Source organism: Trichosurus vulpecula, chromosome 6, assembly GCF_011100635.1.
Source record: "Trichosurus vulpecula isolate mTriVul1 chromosome 6, mTriVul1.pri, whole genome shotgun sequence".
Lineage (NCBI taxonomy): Eukaryota > Metazoa > Chordata > Mammalia > Diprotodontia > Phalangeridae > Trichosurus > Trichosurus vulpecula.
The window spans coordinates 183,804,604-183,823,506 of record NC_050578.1 but is presented as its reverse complement, the minus strand read 5'-3'; the positions used below and the strand labels follow the sequence as shown (position 1 = coordinate 183,823,506).

General features: G+C 43.3%; 1 protein-coding gene across 1 annotated transcript in view; it reads left to right on the top strand.

Moving 5' to 3' along the window:
* LOC118854862 (sodium-dependent phosphate transport protein 2B-like) overlaps positions 1 to 17,695 on the top strand; it is a 62,199-nt gene extending 44,504 nt beyond the window's left edge. The window contains exons 6-12 of the mRNA XM_036765062.1: positions 1,678 to 1,873; positions 3,224 to 3,319; positions 6,262 to 6,382; positions 11,158 to 11,325; positions 14,452 to 14,568; positions 14,694 to 14,818; positions 17,105 to 17,695. Of these exons, the coding sequence (XP_036620957.1) occupies positions 1,678 to 1,873; positions 3,224 to 3,319; positions 6,262 to 6,382; positions 11,158 to 11,325; positions 14,452 to 14,568; positions 14,694 to 14,818; positions 17,105 to 17,695 (1,414 nt within the window). The remainder of the gene's footprint in view (positions 1 to 1,677; positions 1,874 to 3,223; positions 3,320 to 6,261; positions 6,383 to 11,157; positions 11,326 to 14,451; positions 14,569 to 14,693; positions 14,819 to 17,104) is intronic.
* The last annotated feature ends 1,208 nt before the right edge of the window (positions 17,696 to 18,903 follow it).

Below are 18,903 nucleotides of genomic sequence, written 5' to 3'. Positions count from 1 at the left end.
GTAGCAACAATATCGTAATGATGAATAACTGTGAAAGACTTAACTACTCTGATCAATACAGTGATCCATGACAATTCTAGAAGCCTCATGATGAAAAATGCAATCCGCCTCCAGGAGAGAACTGTTGGGTTCCAACAGCAAGTTGAAGTATATTTTTCTTTTTTTTCCTTGTTTATTGTTCTTTTCCCAAAATTTGGCAAATGTGGAAATATATTTTGCATGACTTCATATGTATAATGGATAACATTATTTTGTGCCTTCTCAATTCATGAGGTAGAAGGGAGAGAGAAGATAATTTGGAAACGAAAATAAAAATTAATTTTAAAAAATAGTTAGAACAGTAGTACTGGGTGAAACACAAAACTGAATTAAACTTTAAAATGTAAGCCAGAAAATGATAATAAAAGAACAAGCATTTATTAAGCACCTACTCACTTTGCAAATGTTATTTCATTTGATCCTCAGAAATGTGTGATTGTCATCCTTATCTTTTACAGCTGAGGAAATTGAGGCTGATAGAGGTTAAATGACTTACCCACAGTCGAGGCTGTGTTTAAACTTAGATCTTCCTGACTCCAGCCCAGCTCTCTCTCCAATGTTTCATCTCTGTAGATAACAGCTATATGATTTATAATATCACATGCAATGTTATGTAATAATAGCTAGCATTTATGATTTAGGCCCAAAGGTAGAGCTTTAGTATTGACTAAGCACTTTATAAATATTGTCTCCTTTTATTCTCACAACAACTCTGGGACGTAAGTACTATTATTAGGCCCATTTTACGGATGAGGGAACTAAGGCAGGCAGCGGGTAAGCCCAGAGTCACATAGTGAGTATGCATCTTAGGTTGGATTGGAACTCTAGCCTTCTTGATTCCAGGTTACAGTACCGTATCCACCTTGCTGCCAAGTCAACTAAGGTGCATTGGGAAGGCCACGGATTTTGCTAATTATCACCTTTGTGGCCATGGGCAAAGTCACTTCTGGTTCTGTTTCCTCATCTGCAAAAATGAGCAGGGAGTCTAAGTCTATACTTAGACCTCCCCTAGTTTTAGAGCTATGATCTTATCTATGATTCAATGCATCCTTGACAGGATAAGCATACCTGCTCCCATCATGACTGCTTGGGACAGCCATATGGGGGGGAAGAGCACTTAAATGAGAAATCAGGAGGCCTGGTCATCACTCCCAACTCTACCACCTACTCCCTGCCAATTCCAAGAAGGTTTCTTTGTCTGTGAAATGGAGACATTAACAATCTGGTCTGCCTACTTCACAGAAGTGTTATCCCTATATACAAAAGAGTTTTGAAACAGGAAGTTCTACAACATGAGAGGGGGTGGCATTATGGTGATTTGTGTAGACAATGCTTTCTTTTTTCCCCAGGTTCTCTGTCCAGTTTGGGGGGTGGGGCACTTCTAATGTAGAAATCCTCCTCCCCACTCCACCCCCACTTCCCTAGTCCCAATGCTGATACTGACTGGTAAATCCAGCAGTGGTTTGGGTCACTGTGTTAAGTGACTCACTCATGGTCCTATTACTAAGGTGGGACTTAAATCCTGGTCTTCCGGACATTCCAGCCAGCCTTTCTCATTTTGCATACAGTAAGTACTTAATGCTATGCATTGAATTAACTGTCTTGTCACTTTTTCTTTGGGTTTTGTTCTTCCTCTAGGGCTTTTGCAGGAGCTACTGTCCATGATTTTTTTAACTGGTTGTCAGTGCTGGTGCTGCTGCCTGTGGAGGTGATCACAAACTACCTCTACCTCTTCACCAGCTCCATAATCCACTCCTTTCATATCAGGAGTGGAGATGATGCCCCTGAACTCTTGAAAGTCATCACTCGTCCCTTCACAAAACTTATCATTCAGGTGGGCACCAAGATTCATTCTGATTTTAAGTCTGAGTCATTAAGAGGGTAAAATAGCACTTGTAATGAACTTGGCTCTGTTGGATGGGAATAAAAATCTCCTCCCTCAATGTGGTAGTGCTAGTTGGATGTTTTTCATACTTGTGTCTTTCTCATTTCACAGCCTAATCGAGTGGTGCTAAGAAGCAAGCACTGGGTTGCTTTGAGTACCATGTTAGTAGAGTTTTGCTCCTTACCACCACTCTGGCCAAAGGAGAGACTCAATTGTTCTACCATTTTGTGCCTGATGACTTTTTTTTTTATGATATTGACCTGATAGTTTTGCCCTTCAGATCAGGTCAAAAAGGAAGCTCTTTCCCAAGGGATGCCTCATTCCAACAGCAGTCAACCAATAAGCATTTATTAAACCCCTACCACGGACCAGGCACCTCGGGATCCAAAGACAAAAAAAGATCCTCACTGGCCTCAAGGAGCTGGCAGTGTACTGGGCCCCTAGAATGAGGCAAAAGGGTTTATCTGGCCCGATCCTGGTCATACTAAGATGAGACAAGGTCACATATGTAGGTGTTGTCCTCTGGAAATGAGGCCCACCTGAGTCTCCCTTATACACACATTCTGGTTTTCTCTCAATACACTGGAGCCCTTAGGAGAGTAATCAATTTTTTTGTAATAGTAATTAAGGTGGGACTTTTTTGCTGTTCTTCTCTTAAGTGCCTTTAAGGATTCTGGCCTTTGTTTGAATGGGGCAGATAAAGTAGGATTTTGCCTTGGAGTGTTTCTCATCATTAAGACAATCAAGAGTCATTGAATTGTATATGGTGTGATACTAGACACTGGGAACTTTCACCCACCCAGCCAGGGTAATGTCAGAACCCTCAGGGCTCTGTACAGGATATAATTGAGGGGAGCTTGGTGTTTGACTTTTGGAGCACACTCATGGAAGGAGTGTTGAGACTCTGGGCAAGCTGCCCCCCTCCCCAGCTTTGCAGCCCAGATATTGGTGTTTCTCTGGTAACTATGAATTGTGATTTGAGTCAGACAAGGTCTGTCTGTTGATGTTTGTAGTTTCTGTTTCTATTTGCCTTGAAGTTCAGGGGGGCTGATCTTTTCCCCCTGAATTAAGTGAATGATACATGTATGTTTGATTAAACTGAGATCGTTAACCCCTTAAAGTTGCTTTCCTTCAAAAAGCGGATCAAAGCACCTGTGTTGGCAGCTTTCTGTGTGCTGGTTGTTGGTGGGTCTTACACCCCTAAAGCGGCTGTTAGCAGATTGTTGATATACTTTTCACTCACAAATCGTAGCTGAAGAACAGGTTAACTCTTTTCCTCATGTCTGTTGCTTTCTTCAGCTGGATAAAAAAGTCATAATTGAAATTGCTACAGGAAATGAGGCATCACGAAACAAGAGTCTGACAAAGACTTGGTGTAAAACTTTTAAAAATGTGGTAAGTATCAGAAAATGATTCAAAGAACATAGATGGGGGATTGAGGATTCTCTGTTCCTCCTGTAATCAGGAGGGACATTGGAGGAAGGATTGTCCTGGGCGAAATTGAGGCTGAAGGTAAGGTTACCCACTTTATCACGGCTATGTTCTCTTGTTTTAACTAATTGCTCTGGCCTTATGCTCCCCTCGACCCGTCAGGTCATGGGCATCAGGGATCTGTTGTTTGAACATGCCTTCCTTACACTCTCCTCTGGCCCCTCCCCCTTGTTGGGAAGGGACCTGATGGTGAAATTGGGGAGCCAATTTTCTCTAGTTAAACCTCCCAGTTCCCTTTTCCCTCTGCTCACCAGACCTCCCCCAGAAGTATGGGAGACAGTCAAGTCAGTTGTTTGGGATGAGGGAATTCCTGGGAAAGCTGCTCAGGCCACCCCTGTCCTTAGTCTCCTCAGAGAGTCTAATGTGTTCCCCAATCACTGTCAATATCCAATTAAGCCCAAGGCCTGGGAGGGACTGCAACCATTAATTGAAAGATCCCTTAGGCATAAAATCCTTGTCCCTTGTCAATCTCCTTGCAACATTTCAATCCTTCCCATAAGGAAGCCTAATGGAGAGTACCAAATGGTTCTAGATCTCAGGGCTGTTAATGAAGCTGTTATTCCTATGCATTGTCAAAACCCATATTGGGGTACCCAATGGTTTTCCACCCTGGACCTCAAAGATGCCTTTTTCTGTATACCTTTGCACACAGACTCACAATTTATTTTTGTCTTTGAATGGATGCTTCTAGGGGAATCAAGTTCATGTCAGCTAATACGTACAGTTTTGCCCCAAGGGTTTCGAAATAAGCCCTCATTTATTTGGCCAGGCTTTGGGAAAAGATTTAAGGGACCTGAAATTAACTGACAGTAGCTTAATTCAGTATGTGGATGATATTCTTATTTGTAGCCCCACCTGGAAGACTTCTTTGGCTGTGGCCCCAGAAACCCTGAACTTCTTGGGTACTTGAGGCTATAGGGCCTCCTTAAACAAAGTCCAGATAGCATGCCAATCTGTAAAGTACCTGGGCCACAAACTAATGCCTACCTTTCAATCCTTAACCTTGGAAAAGAAGAGGACAATACTGCCCATTAAACAACTCCAAACTTTTCTAGGCATGGCTAGATTTTGTAGATTCTGGATCCCTAATTTTGGTCTCATTGCTAAACCTCTTTGTGACTCCACTCAAGGCCCTGACTCGTTCCCTCTAGAGTGGGGCCCCTACCAGGCTAAAGTTTTTGAGATTTTGAAAACTAAAGTGACCACCACTCCAGCATTAGCTTTACCTAATTTAGAAAAACCTTTCACTCAGTATGTTGATGGAAGGAGAGGACAGGCTTTGGGAATCCTAATCCAGTCCTTAGGATCTGACTCCTGTTTTCCAAAACAATTAGATTCTCTGGCTGCTACAGCCATTCCAATTGAGGAAGCTTCTAAGCCTCTAGCAGACCAGCCCCTAGAAGCTCTGACTTGCCAGAGCACCCTGGAAGCAGAGGGCCACCAGTGCCTGGCTAACCACAGGTTCACCAAACATCAAACCTTGCTCTTAGATACCCCTGACCTAATTTGGATGTGCTACACACTTGTGAACCCCGAAGCAGTGTGGTACACAGAACAAGTGATTAGGGGAGCTAGGTATGAAATAGTCATCTTTAATTCCCTCTGGGGAAATGGTCTTTTCTCCATACTCCTATACTGCCTGTTTGCTGCTTGTTTGCTTAACCTCTTTGCCAAGTTAATCTCCTCCAGGCTCCAAGCCATCAACTTCCAGATGACTGCTCAGACCAGGACCCATCCAGGCAGGGACAAACTCTACTACGCCCCTTGCCAGCAGGAAGCAATTTCAGAAGCTGAGACCTTCATCCCTGACCCCAAAAGAATTTGGGTCCCATTTGTTTGAGGGGGGAATGATGAGGGCACAGTCTTTGGGAACCCCTTGAGCCCTTGAACTCTCCTTGAATCTTCCCACTTGATCTGGCCTTGGCTTGAGGTTATAACCATTGGGCCCAGGTGTCTACCTTGCCTAGCCCTCTATTGTCCAGCTGTTCCCACCCTTAATCCTGGTCAAAATATCTACACCCTAGCTCTGTTACCCTAGCCCTCTATTGTCTGTCATTTCCATGTAGCCTTCAGCTATTTCCTACCCTGGAGTCTGACCTCATCCCAGTCCCTTCAGGCTCCTCCTTAGACTCCTCCTCAAGTCCCTCCCTGGACCCCGCCTCTGGTCACCCCAGAACACCCACAATCATTGTGTATATAATCTCCGTCTTGCCTCCATGGAGGTGGTCAGATCCAATCTAGCTCAGATTGATCTGGCCCGCTTTCGTTACAGGCATCTCAAGGGGTGGGATCTCTTGGGGCAGGCCTATTTGGCTAACTCTTAATAAACTTTGTCTTTTCCCTTGGCTGAGAAAGCTTGAGTCGAATTCTTTCAGCAGGACCCGGTGTGTCGGTACTTTGGGGTGTTGAGCACCCCTCAACCCCAACCCTCTTTAGGACTGCAAGTGCTGTTGGTTTTCTATAAATTTAGTGCCCTAGACCAAAGCTCTAGTCACCCTGCCCTAGTTATACCTCAGACTATGGGGCAGAATAAGACTGCCCCAAGGTGGGGATAAAGCAATTGAGTATCCAGATCCCCATTCTGGGGTCACAGTGCTCTGTCTGGGTGTAGCTCAGCTGGCTTTCAGAAGTGATCCAGAAGTCCTGTAGGCTCAGCCAGTGCTCCATAGACCCAGCACAAAAGCTGAAGGTCTTCTCTGGGGATTATGGGGAAGGTGAGGGAGAAAAGAAGGGGAAAGTGGGGATCCAATGGCTAGTAGGGTTCATGCCTTCAGTGTTGTAAATTGTATCTTCTTGTAATACCATTCTTAGTAACAGGTTTTTTTCCTCTGTATGGTGTCATCTAGACTATAAGCAATGTTACTGTACCCTCCCGAGAAAATTGTTTCTCTCCCCATCTCTGCTGGACTGAAGGGAACGTGACCTGGACCCTCACGCATAAAGTATTTAAAAAGAACCTTCAAAAGTGTGAGTAGAAAATCTACTGGAAACTCAACTTTACTGAATTTCTAACCTCTTTCTTAATTTTTGCTAGGTGACAGATGTAGGACAAAAGAAATCTTAGGTAAACAAGACCTATGAAATACAGTCCTATGAGACCTGGGAAGATGTGACAGCCATCAGCAGAGCTCAGACTGCTCACACTCTGTACTTATTCCTCCTCCTCTGTTAGCAACTGATAGCAAAATAGTCCCTGATGTGAGAATTTACTGCCAGACCAATAAGGCAGCCTCGCAAAAGGATTATTGAAAGGAGTAGTGAAGGCACTATCCTTGGGAAAGAGAAAGTGGCTGGGCCTCCGCTAAGGATCAGCCAAGCTCTTCTTTGCCTGGTGTGAATGAGTGTTTTCTGCACTGGTGATACAGGAGGCAGGGAAAAGAGCTCAATAAATCCTCAGCAAATTTGTCTGGCCTTCTCTGTAACATTGGTCCAGACCTGCCTCTGAGTCATTTGGAAGCATTGGCCCAGAGTCCAGAATAAGCCAGACAGCTCTTAGGAATATAGGATGCTGGAGGCAGAAAAAAGGTAGCTTTCACATGGAATTCTTGCATACACTATAGTCATTTAGGCAATGGCCTCTGAGGACCAGGCCATTGCTGTTCACACGGGCCCCAAATATTTTGTAGGGCATTGTCAGTAATCCTACCATTCAAAGGGCCTTGAGAATTTACCTACCCGACACCATAGACCTTTGCATGGGAGCATTAACTTGCCTGCCTGAAATGAAATATGACTCTCCCCATTTTATAAAAGACAAGGGACATCGATAAGGTCACACAACTAGTTAATGGCAGAGCTCATCCTGGGACATTCTTTGTGCTGCACCCCACTGGCTCTCAGGTGCCATTCCTAGCTTGAATGGGCACAAAGCCAAGAGTTCTTACTGCTGTTATTACTGTTTGGCACTTACTGGCTTTTCTTCTCCCTAGTGCTTTAGCCCACCCCAGCAGGATTGATTTTAGATCCTGGGCTCCTCTAGAGAGCTTCATTAACTCTTTGATGTTGCTAGGATAAAATCCATACAATTTCCTGTATTCTGACTTTTATCAGTCAGTTAATCACATTTTGGGACACAATGAGAGGAGGAGGGCGGGGCAGAGATTTAGTAAAGATTGTGACCAGGTCTTGGTCCTCAGGGGGTATTGGTAAGCACACACACATACACACACACACACACACACACACACACACACACACACACACATACACGCATGTGTGTGACAGAAATAAATAAATTTTTGAAAAAGACCTAGATTTGAATTCCAGATTCAACCCGACAGTGGAAAGAGCCCATATTTTAAAGTCAGAAGACTTGAATTCAATTTCCAACTCTGGTGCCTAATACTCAAGTCACTTAACCTCCCCTTGGGCCTTGATTTTCTCATATGTAAAATAACTGGGTTGGACTAGATGGCCTCTTAGGTCTCTTACAGCAATAAAATTCTGGTTCTATAGAGCCAAGGGTTGAAAAAAAATATTCTGTAGTAACTACCTACTTCTACCTACCTAAATGTCTAGTTTACTACTAGGAAGTAATTTAGGAATTGAGGCTCAATTTGAACAATGTCCTCCTCATAATGGTGCAATGGATGGTGGTCTGGACCCTGAGTCAAGAAGACCTTGTGAAAATCTAGCCTCAGAGACTTATCTGGGTGACCCTGAACAATTCACATAACTGCCGTCTTTCTCAGTATCTTCATCTGTAAAATGGGGATAATAATAGCATCTACCTCCCTGGGATATTGTGAGGATCAAATTTGTAAAGCACTTTACAAATCTTGGGTTTTTTTTAAATAGTATTTTCTTTTTTCCTGTTACATGTAAAGATAATTTTTAACATTCATTTTTTTAAAAATTAAGTTCTAAATTTTCTCCCTCTTTCCCTCACCACCCCCCCAAGACACTAAGCCATTATATATATGCAATCATGTAAAACATTTCCCTATTAAGCATGCTGTAAAAGGAGACACAGAACAAAAGAAAAAATATGAAAAAAGTAAAGTGAAAAAATACTTGGATCTGCATTCAGACTCCATCAGTTCTTTGTTTGGATGTGGATAGCATTTTTTCATCATGAGTCCTTTTGAATTGTCTTGGATCATTGTATTGCTGAGAAGAGCTAACGCTATCATAGTTGATCATCACACAATGTTGCTGTTACTGGGTACCATGTTCTCCTGGTTTTGCTCACTTCATTTTGCATCAGTTCCAGTAAGTTTTTCCAGGTTTTTCTTAAATCTGCCTGCTCATCATTTCTTACGGCACAATAGTATTACATTACATTCATATGCCACAACTTGTTAAGCCATTACCCATCTGATGGGCATCCGTTCAATTTCTAATCCTTTGTCACCACAAAAAGAGCTGCTATAAGTATTTTTGTACATGTGGGTCCCTTTTCCCTTTCTGATCATGGCTTTCAAGGAGTCCAATAATTTTTTAATTAGCTCTCTGAGATCTATTTTCCAGGTCAGTTGTTTTTCGAATGAGATATTTCATATTTTCTTCTATTTTTTATTCTTTTGATTTTGTTTGATTCTTGATGTCTCATCAAATCATTAGCTTCCACTTGTCCAATTCTAATTTTAAGGAGTTGTTTTCCTCATTAAATTTTTGTACATCTTTTTTCTATTTTTTGTGCTTCCTTTATCTAGCTGTTGACTCTTTTTTTTCATGACTTTCTTGCATCACTCTCATTTCTTTTCCCAGTTTTTCTTCTACCTCTCTTATTTGATTTTTAAAATCCTTTTTGAGAACTTCTAGGACTTCTTTTGGGACCTAAGACAAATTCACATTTTTCTTTGAGGTTTTGCTTGTGGGTGTTATGACATCGTTGTCCTCTTTTGAGCTTGTGTTTTGATTTTTCCTGACCCTATAATAACTTTCTATGGTCAGCTTCATTATTTTGCATTTTGTTCACTTTTCCCCAGCCTATTTCATTACTTTTAAAGTTGGCCTCTGCTCCTGGGGTGGAGGGGTCACTATCCCAAGCTTCTTGTGCCAGGGCTGCTTACCTCATGCTACACTGGGGCTCCAGGGGGCCTAGCCACTCTCCTAGTGGTGTGACAGGGCTGTGAGGATCCTGGTCACTCACCTGCTGCTATACCAGGGCCACAGGGGGTAGGGGATGGGGCTCTGGTCACTCATCTGTCACTGACCTGTGCTAGGGCTCAGCACCTCCTTCTGGTTTCCCTGAGTGAGACAGACCTTTCCTGTTGACCTTCTAAGTCATCTTGGGCTGGAAAATTGTTTCATCTCATCTTTTTGTTGGTTCTGCCATTCCAGAATTCATTTTGAGGTGTTATTTTATAGTTATTTGGAGGAGAATTTGGGAGAGTTCAGGTGATTTCCTGTCTTATTTTGCCCTCTTGGCTCCCAGAATTCAAAGGTAATTCTGCACTTTGTAGATCTTAAAGCACCATATAAATGTTAGCTATTATTGTGTCAATGTGGCCCTGAAGCTAACTTAACCTCTTTTCTTGAGTTGCCGCATTTTCCAGAAACACTGGATCTGGAGTGTAGAGGAGGCCCTGAGCAAGCCAATGATGAATGAACACACACACACACACACACACACACACACACACACACACACACACACGCTGAACTGACATAATTTGAATTCTCAACCCTAACAGAACAGTATGCCCTTGAAGCCAAGTCAGCTACAGGAGAGCTGCCAGACTATCTGCACTAGACTGATAAACTGTGTGCAGCTAGAACCTTTTCTATAAACAAGGACATCCTAACTCCATGGTCAGTGTGGGGATGGGGGCCGATGCCCCTCCTCCTCTCTCTTGTTCCCCCTCCTTTTACTGGCCCTTTTCTCCTCCCATGTCACCTCCCATTTGGGAGGGGATTGCCCTTTTCTCCTCCCATGTGACCTTCCCTTTTCGCTGTAATTCTTAAATACCCAAGCCTTTGTGCGTTGTATAGAGTTTACCCGACTTGTGTGTCTTCTATGTCTTTTAATATGTTACTGCTCAAGTCTTTTGGAGTAGTGACTAAAAGTTGACAATTACTATTATTATTATATTGTATGGCATTTTCAGTATACGAAACTCTTTATTATATTTCTTGTAAAATTAAACTGAAGCAGCAAGTAATACAAACAGGCAAATCCATTTCTGGAAAGGGGGAAATGCCATCTTTGATGCAAAGATCATAGAGAATCAGAGCAGGAAGGATAGCTTGAAGTCATTTAGTCCAACCCTCTCATTTTACAGAGCAGGACACCCCACATCCAGATAGGTGGAAGAACCTGCCTACTGTCAAACTTAGCAAAGAGCTGAATCAAGATTCAAACCCAGGACTTCTATATTCAAATCCAGTGCTCTTTCAACTATGTTATATTGGGTGTGCAGAGAGTTAACTGTCAGTTAACCTGCTCACCCTCACATTTCAAGACCTTTTAGGACTAAAAATGGGCCTCTTATAAAAAAGGTTGGGGACTCTTAGTCTGAATCAGTGTCTCAGGGTTAAATTTTATTTGGATTTAACTTAAATTCCTTTTGCAAGATTTCTCCTCTACCTATAATCTTTTTCTGGATTAGAATGATTTTATAAAAGGCATGATGCTTTATAGAACACCATGTACCCAGAGGAGGTGATGAGGAGGAAGAGAAAAGAGAAACACAACTGAGTCCTAGAAAAGACAATGTCAACTCCAAAGAAACCTTCTGCTTTGCTAGACTTTATTAGCCACAAATCCTCTTGATAAGTGGTTCTTCTGGTCCCTCCAGGCAAACACTTATTTGTGGATTCTGGGCTCTCAGACACGAGCATTGGCCTCATCCTTCTGCCCTGCTCCTTGCTGGTCCTGTGCATTTGCCTCATCTTGATTGTCAAGATCTTGAACTCTGCGCTCAAGGGACCAGTTGCTAGAGTGATTAAGAAGACTATCAACACAGGTAGTCATTTTACCCTCCCGGAGACTTTCTGTGAAAAAAGACACCTGCTAGCTCTCTTCCCACCATGCTCCCTGAGGTCCATATCTGACCCGTCCAACTGGAAGCAAGAAATCTAGATGACCCAGGCCTCCACTTGGATCTTTTTCCTTCTGGTTGACAATCCTGGAAATGCGTGTTGTCTCCTTCAGTTTGAATTTGTATTCTTGTCCTGGGAATGTTTCTGAGCACAACAGAAGGCTCATTGCTCCGATGTTGTGTCCTGAATTACTGGCCCAGGAGGGTCTGCTTTAGCTGTACAGAGAGAGCTAGGAAAATCCAAGTTAGCCTCTTCCATATTTCCCACACAGAGACTCTTCACGAGACCTGAGTGGGACCATTCCCCTTGGGAGACTAAGAATAATAATGACAATGAGAAGGAGAAAGGCAGCATGATAGAGTAGATAGAGAACTACCTAGAAGCCAGGAATATCTGAGTTGAAATCTCACTTTTGACACTTACTGGTTGTGTGACCAAGTCACTTAACCTCTTAAGAGTTCTAGGCAAATCTTTAGGACTATGTTGCAGAGAATCTGCCAGCTTGCACTGACAGAGTTCCCCGACCTAAGAGCTCATGATACCAAAGAAATCATAGCACAGGAACTCTTCCCCATCCCCTAGTAAACTCTGTAGAGCTCTAAAGTTTGCAGATCTCTTACAGTCATCAACACATTCAATCTCCACACCAGTCCTATGAGGCAGCCACACAGGCCTTCTTATCCCCATTTGAAAGATTTATCCAGGGTTACAGTACCCAAGGTGGGATTTGATCTAGGTCTTTCTGATGCCCAAGTCCATTCTTCTTGGTCAGACACTTATTAGCTATATAATCCTGAACAAGTTAATGAACCCACATGGGCCTTGTGGTACTATGGAAAAATAGAGCATGAGATTTGGAGTCACAAGCCCTGGGTTCAAATGCTGCCTATGCTATGTGCCTTTGGGCAAGTAAATGGAGATCTCTGGTCTTCTGTAAATGAAGGAGGATGAACCTAAAGTCTCTTCCATCTCTAAGTCTGAAGATCCCATGATCTTCTAAATTAAAAAAAAATGTTAAAGTTATAGATGTAACTACTCCTGATAAGGACATTGTAAATAATAAAGAGCTCTAGAAATTTGACTGTAATCATTAGTTGACTAGGGAAGACTGTCCCAAGCTGTTACTTATCCCTGCTGCCTCATACACAAGCACAAAAGCAGGAATGTTGGAGGGAAAGGAAGGAGGGTCATAGCAGTACAGTGGGCCAGCATGGCTATGGTGGCCACCATAGAATAATAAAAGTTATTGTTAAAATTATAAAAATAACAAAAAGTTATTATTAGGGAAGAAGAGGGTCTATAGGCCGATCATACAAGACAGCACAGTGGCAGTTAGGAATATGAGTTCAAATCCTGCCTTGGAAACTTCCTATCTGTGTGGCCCTGGACAGGTCACTTAACCTCTCCCTCAGCTTACTCACTTTTCTACCTCCCAAGACTGTGATGAGGATCAAATGAGATAATGTTTGCAAAGTGTATAGCACAGTGTCTGTCATGGTGGTACAGCACTTAATAAATGCTTAATTCTCTCTCTTCCCTGCCCCACCTCCCACCAAGCAGAGAATTAACAACTGTAGCAATTCTGGTTGATGATTGATTTTTAGCCATTTCTCACATGTAATTCTTGGGGAAGCCTGGGATCATTCCCAATAAACCCTTTGTGGCCTCGGTTTCACTTCATCATTCACTGCCCCTTATCTCACCCCTTCCCTAGCTGAATTTTTGTGAATTGAGATGCTGATAGAACTTGGAGAGAGTGAGTTAGTTTCTCCAACCCCTGACTCCCACCTGGACTGTTACTGTTGAGGGAGAAATGAACCCAGGGATGTAGAAATCCCAAAGCTCCCAAGGCAAGGCCACCTGGAATGAATTCGTGGACCCAAGCATTCTTTAAGTCAAGGAGGCCAAGATTTATTACGCTTTACGTAAATAAAGAGGGCTAGGGTTCTTAGGGAACCTGCAACAATACAGGGCTACAGGGAAAGTTTAAGTACAAGATTTAGGGATGCAATCTGTCAATTAGGTGTTTTGGGGTGGGATTAGGGAGTGGTTTAGGCATGTGATTAAGGGGTGGTCAGTTCTTAAAGGAACATGCACTTTTTGTATCTGCTTCGCAGGTACCTAGTCCACTAGGAAATGGAGGAGGAGGTGGGCAGGCCAGGCTACCCGGGGGTGTGGTTTTGCCTGTGAAACGTCACTAAGTCACCAAAAGTTCACAGCTGACTGGGAATGTCCAGGTGGATTCCACCATGTGTCTTGTTAGACAAGATTAATGTAAGGGAGTACACATTTGACTATGTCTAGGATACATGTTAGACTCAGTGTATAGTCAGTTAGCATCCTGAATCAATCTATAATTGGGCATAGCTGCTTACTGAGGAAGAGGCAGAGATAATTTTGGGGCACACTGCCCTTTAGCTAGAGAGAGGCTGCCTGGGAAAGAATATGTTTTGAGAACTAGTTGTTTTGGTAAGGCATGCTGCCCTTGAACTGGAGAGAGGCTGCCTGGGCCAATATTTCGAAGCTAGGGAGAGATATGATTTTAGAACTGGAATTCAGGCACAGGCAGAGAGGCTAAGGGGAAATGTGATGTTAGAATTAGGGTCCAAGCACAAGCACCCTATCATTACTATCAAGTAAGTTGAGGTGCAGACCTGGGGCAGTTGGAGTTGGTCTAGGACCCAGCTGTGGGGACAATGGGGGATGGGGAAGGGGATAAGTATCACATTATGCCTACTATGTGCTAGGCACTGTGCTAAATGCTTCTTGCAAACATCATGTCATTTGTGCAAAGAAAAGCAAAATAAAAGAAGTTTTTAGAATACTGGCTGAGAGGCCCTGAGGACCCTGTCCCCCTCCGCTGAGGAACTTCTTGCTGAAGGCTTTTAATTGCCTTAGCAATTGTTTCTACTAGAAGTTTTGGAATGTGTTTGTAGTAAAAGGACTATTTCTGGATGGACCTTGGAGTGATCTATCGCATCAGTTATTAAATTGTCCTGTTGACCAGGAAAATTGTAGAAACTGTACCTTTTTCTTCTCCTGTTTCCCAGATTTTCCCTTCCCTTTTGCCTGGCTGGCAGGCTACCTCGCCATTCTTGTTGGAGCTGTGATTACATTTCTTGTGCAGAGTAGCTCTGTGTTCACCTCTACAATCACTCCTCTAGTGGGTAAGTTCCCCTTTCCTCCTCCTTTCCCTTTTCACATACCCATGTCTCTGTTCTTACATGTGTCCTGCCATGCTCAATCCTTCCTGCCCAGGAGTGAATCCAGTGTCTCTTTTTTTTCCCCTTAGGTATTGGTGTGATCAGCCTTGAGAGAGCTTACCCTTTGACCTTGGGCTCCAATATCGGCACCACCACCACTGCCATCCTGGCTGCCTTAGCTAGCCCTGGAAACACTTTAAAAAATTCCCTCCAGGTCAGAATGCACAGTTGTGACTCATTACTTCTTTCCATTAAGCTTTCTATTCTTAGCTCAGTACTAAATCCTTCAAATAAACTCTCTGGTTTCTTTCTTATCAGATGCTTCATATCACAAGGTGACATTTATTACTCTTGAGATCTTACCTGCCTCAGAATGGTGACCTGTGGGCTAGAAAACTGTCCCTAGCTACTGTCCCCAGAAGCTGAGCTTCTTAAATAATGACCAGATATCTTCAGCTTGTGCCTATAACAAACAGATTAGGATGGTGAACAGTTACATTCCCCATCCCCTACCTTTTTCCCTGTCCCTCACAAAAAAAAAGATTGAAAAAGGAATGCATAGCGTCCTCCTTTTTGCCCCCCTATCAATGAGAAAAGTGGCAGGTAGGAAGAACTTCTGACTTTGGTGTCAGAAGACCCAAGTTTGAATCCCACCTCTGTTACTTGCTAGGAGGTGACTGTTAGAGATCCATGTTTTCTGTTTAGAGGAGGAAGAGGTGACTGTTGGTTTCATGGGGGAAGAGAAGTGTCTTCTTTGAAGGATGCTGAGGATCTGTTTGGGCAGAGAGCAGGAGGAAAAGTATTCTGAGAGGGGGAAGGATGTGAACAAAGGTCCCAGGGATGTGTCAAGTGAATGAACATCTTTGAAGAACCAGTTTCACTGGAATGGATGATAACGATTTAGAAAATGTGTGCATATAGGATGTATCAGAGCCAAGAGACCAGCCAGGAGGAGGCTTCTGGAATAGGCCTAGGGTCATAGATCTAGAGATGGAAGGGCTTTCAGAAATCCTCCACACTCCCATCCCCCCCTTATTTCATAGATGAGGAAATTGAGATTAAGTGACTTGTTCAACATCATACAAATAGTATTAATCAGAGGAAAAGCATCATTATTTTCCACCTTACTACAAGTCCAAGCCACAAAAAAATGAAGATCTAGTGGTGTCATTAGGAATGGAAAGGAGGGGATGAATATAAGAGATGCTACAGGAGGATTTAGGGAGTGATCCCTTGGATGACAAGAGGGGGGGTGTCAAATTTGAGATTTGCAGCCTAGACAAGGACAGGATGGTGGTGCCCTTAACATTCTCCAGTGTGAATATTGCCTCACTAGGCACCTACCTTCTCCTTTTTCTCCCCTCCTTTCTCTGGCAAGGGAGGCCTGTTGCACTTGCTGGTGTGTAGGCAGGCCAGGCAATGCCTGGGTAGGAGCAAGGTGACAAAGGAGCAGGTGGTGGGTAGGGCAGGGTGAGGAGTAGAGCTTGATTCAAAGCATGATAAGACAATAAAATTAAATTTGTAAAACAATGAATTCCAAAACTGATTTTGAGAACAATTACAATAAAAGTCTCTGGTTCTGGAATGCAATAAATTTTTTTTATTAATTTCATTGCATTTGAACTCACTGGTACTTAATTCCATTTGGAGCAATGTTTTTAATTAAGTAAATTGTTTTTCAAATCACTGTTTTGGAACTCAGCAAAAGTGGCTTAAAATATCAACTTTGTTTTGTTTGTAAGCTAGGACTCAAGGTTTTCATTGCATTTAGTTCCTTCCTGCATGCCCATTTGCACCCATTTTCATAGGATTTAGTTGTTGGAAGGGATCTTAGTCATCCTTTTGTAGACAAGAAAAGTGTTTTGCTGAAGGTCAAGGTTATGCAGGTAGTAAGTGGCATGATCAGAATCCAAAAGAGCAGAATATAAGCTTATTGAGGGCAAGTATTTTCTTTTCTGTGTCCCCAGCACCTAGCATAGGGTTTTGCAGACACCTAATAAATGCTTGCTGATTTAAATTGCAGCTAGGTCTTCAGACTCCCACATGCATTGTTCTTTTCATGCCATCATAATGAGTACTCTTATCTGTAGAGTGCATTAAAGTTTCCACACATTTGATGTTCACAATAACCCAGTGAATCCAGGGCTCTGTTGCCTCTTCACAGATGAGCAAAGTGAGGCAAAGGCAAGCTTCTAACCCAAGTTTTCCTGACTTCAGGGCATTGCTCTCTAGGTCACACCTAATGTAACAATCACCCATCTCCTGCTACTCTGTCTTCTTGCAAAACTGAATAGACTGGACTAGATGACCTCTGCTGTCTCTCCTGGCTCTTAAATTGATGAGCCCATGATGAAAATACTTGTGATGATTGTTTCTGTGACACCTGAGCTTTCCCTTCCCTTCTCATCAGCACTTGCCTCTCATTTCCCTTCCCTCTCCCTGATTGATTCCATGTGTACACTAGAGGAGGTTTCATCTTGTCTATTCCTTTTCATTTCAGATTGCCCTGTGCCATTTCTTCTTCAACATGTCTGGGGTCATTCTGTGGTACCCATTGCCATTCATGCGCCTGCCGATCCGTCTTGCCAGGGGCCTAGGAAATATCACAGCCACCTACCGTTGGTTCGCGGTGTTCTACCTGATCCTCTGCTTTTTCCTACTCCCACTGATAGTGTTCGGCCTGTCCCTGGCAGGCTGGCCAGTTTTGGTGGGTGTAGGAGTACCCTTCCTACTCACAATTTTGATAATAATGTTGTTGTGGGCCTTTGAGGCCCACCACATATTGCCCCTGTGGATGCGCTCTCTAGAGCCCTGGGATGACCTGGTAATTGGCTTCATGGACAAATGCTGGCAGGAAAATTGCTGCTACTCTTTTGGCGTTTGTTGCAGGACGATTTTCCTGCCCTGGAAATGGTACTCTTTCAAGGACTGGAAACTGAAGGGAAACATGGGAAAGGTCAAGGAAGTTCCTATTGATGTCCCCGAGCAGTTTGAAAACACTGGAGTCGTGACTACCAAATCCCAGACTTCAGCCGACACACGAGAGAAAATCCCAGACAAGAAGATCTCTCGCAGCAGCCTGGCCTTGTAGTGGGACCATGAATGAGAGGGGAAGAGAAAAGATGGATTATTTCTTGTTCTACATGCTCGTTCCCTCTTGACGCATGGGAAGGGTAGGGGCAGATGGTTAGCTACCCATTGGAAAAATGGAGCCATGGACATTTGCTATCCCTACCTTCCACCCCAGAACCCAAAGCATTGGCATGTAGGCCTGGATCAGCATTGGCATAAGCAGTGATCAAAGCACTCTCCCTACCAGGGCCACAATTCTCTCTCACATGATTTCTGGCTCATTGAAAGGCCTGGGACAAAAACCATAGGGATTTTGCAAGATGAATCTTGATTAGGTCAATTATTTACATTCTCTCCAGAAATACCAGAGCCACTGACCACCAGGACTTGATTTAAAGCCCTAAACAATTTTCAGAAGAAAAAAGCCTGAGGAAATTCCATTGCTCAAATATACAGTTATACTTTTATTTTATTTTTAAATAAGTGTGAGTTTAGCTGCTGAAGCATGTGGCTGTTCCCAGGAAAGACCCAAGTGTAAATAGGAAATCAGTACTTCCCTGGCCCCACAAAGCTTGGAGGCAGGGCAGGCCTGGGTAGAGAAGATGCCAGCTAGAGATGTATACCACCCAGCCCAGTCTTATTAAGCCTCATGTCCTTCAATTCCCTGTTACATGGAGACTTGCAGGAAAGGGAAGATTAAGGACTGAGTTTTATCTACAGCAAACTATGTGGACACCCTTACCATGCCCAGGAGAAACTGCTGGTGGTCAGCAGCATGTGCTGTGGCAGCTTCTCTGGTTAGTTAGGTAGGTTTGAGCTACCTCTACGGGCTGATGTCCATGATGCCCAATACCAAAGATAAGTTCTAATGAGGTAGAATTACTATATATGCTCATGCCCCCTCTTTCCTGATCTCCAGCCTTACAGTCTGTATAGCTTCTCCTGGGCAGTCTATAACTTGGTCAGAGCCAGGCAATTTCTAGAACATTCAAAAGGTATTTCTGAAGGATAATAATTAAGAAGCAAAAAAAGGTTGTAGACATGCTTGTGGATCTCTTACTGTTGGAGGGATATTAAGGTGGTAATGCTTCTGGGGCAGTGGTAATTAAATGGTAATGCTCCCAGGGGAGTGAGCACTTGAGTTGCTAATTGGTCAGCAGCTTCTTTCTAAGTAGCAGCTCAGACTTCTGCCATGGGTCATTTCAAGTTTGGAATCCTCCAGAAAAC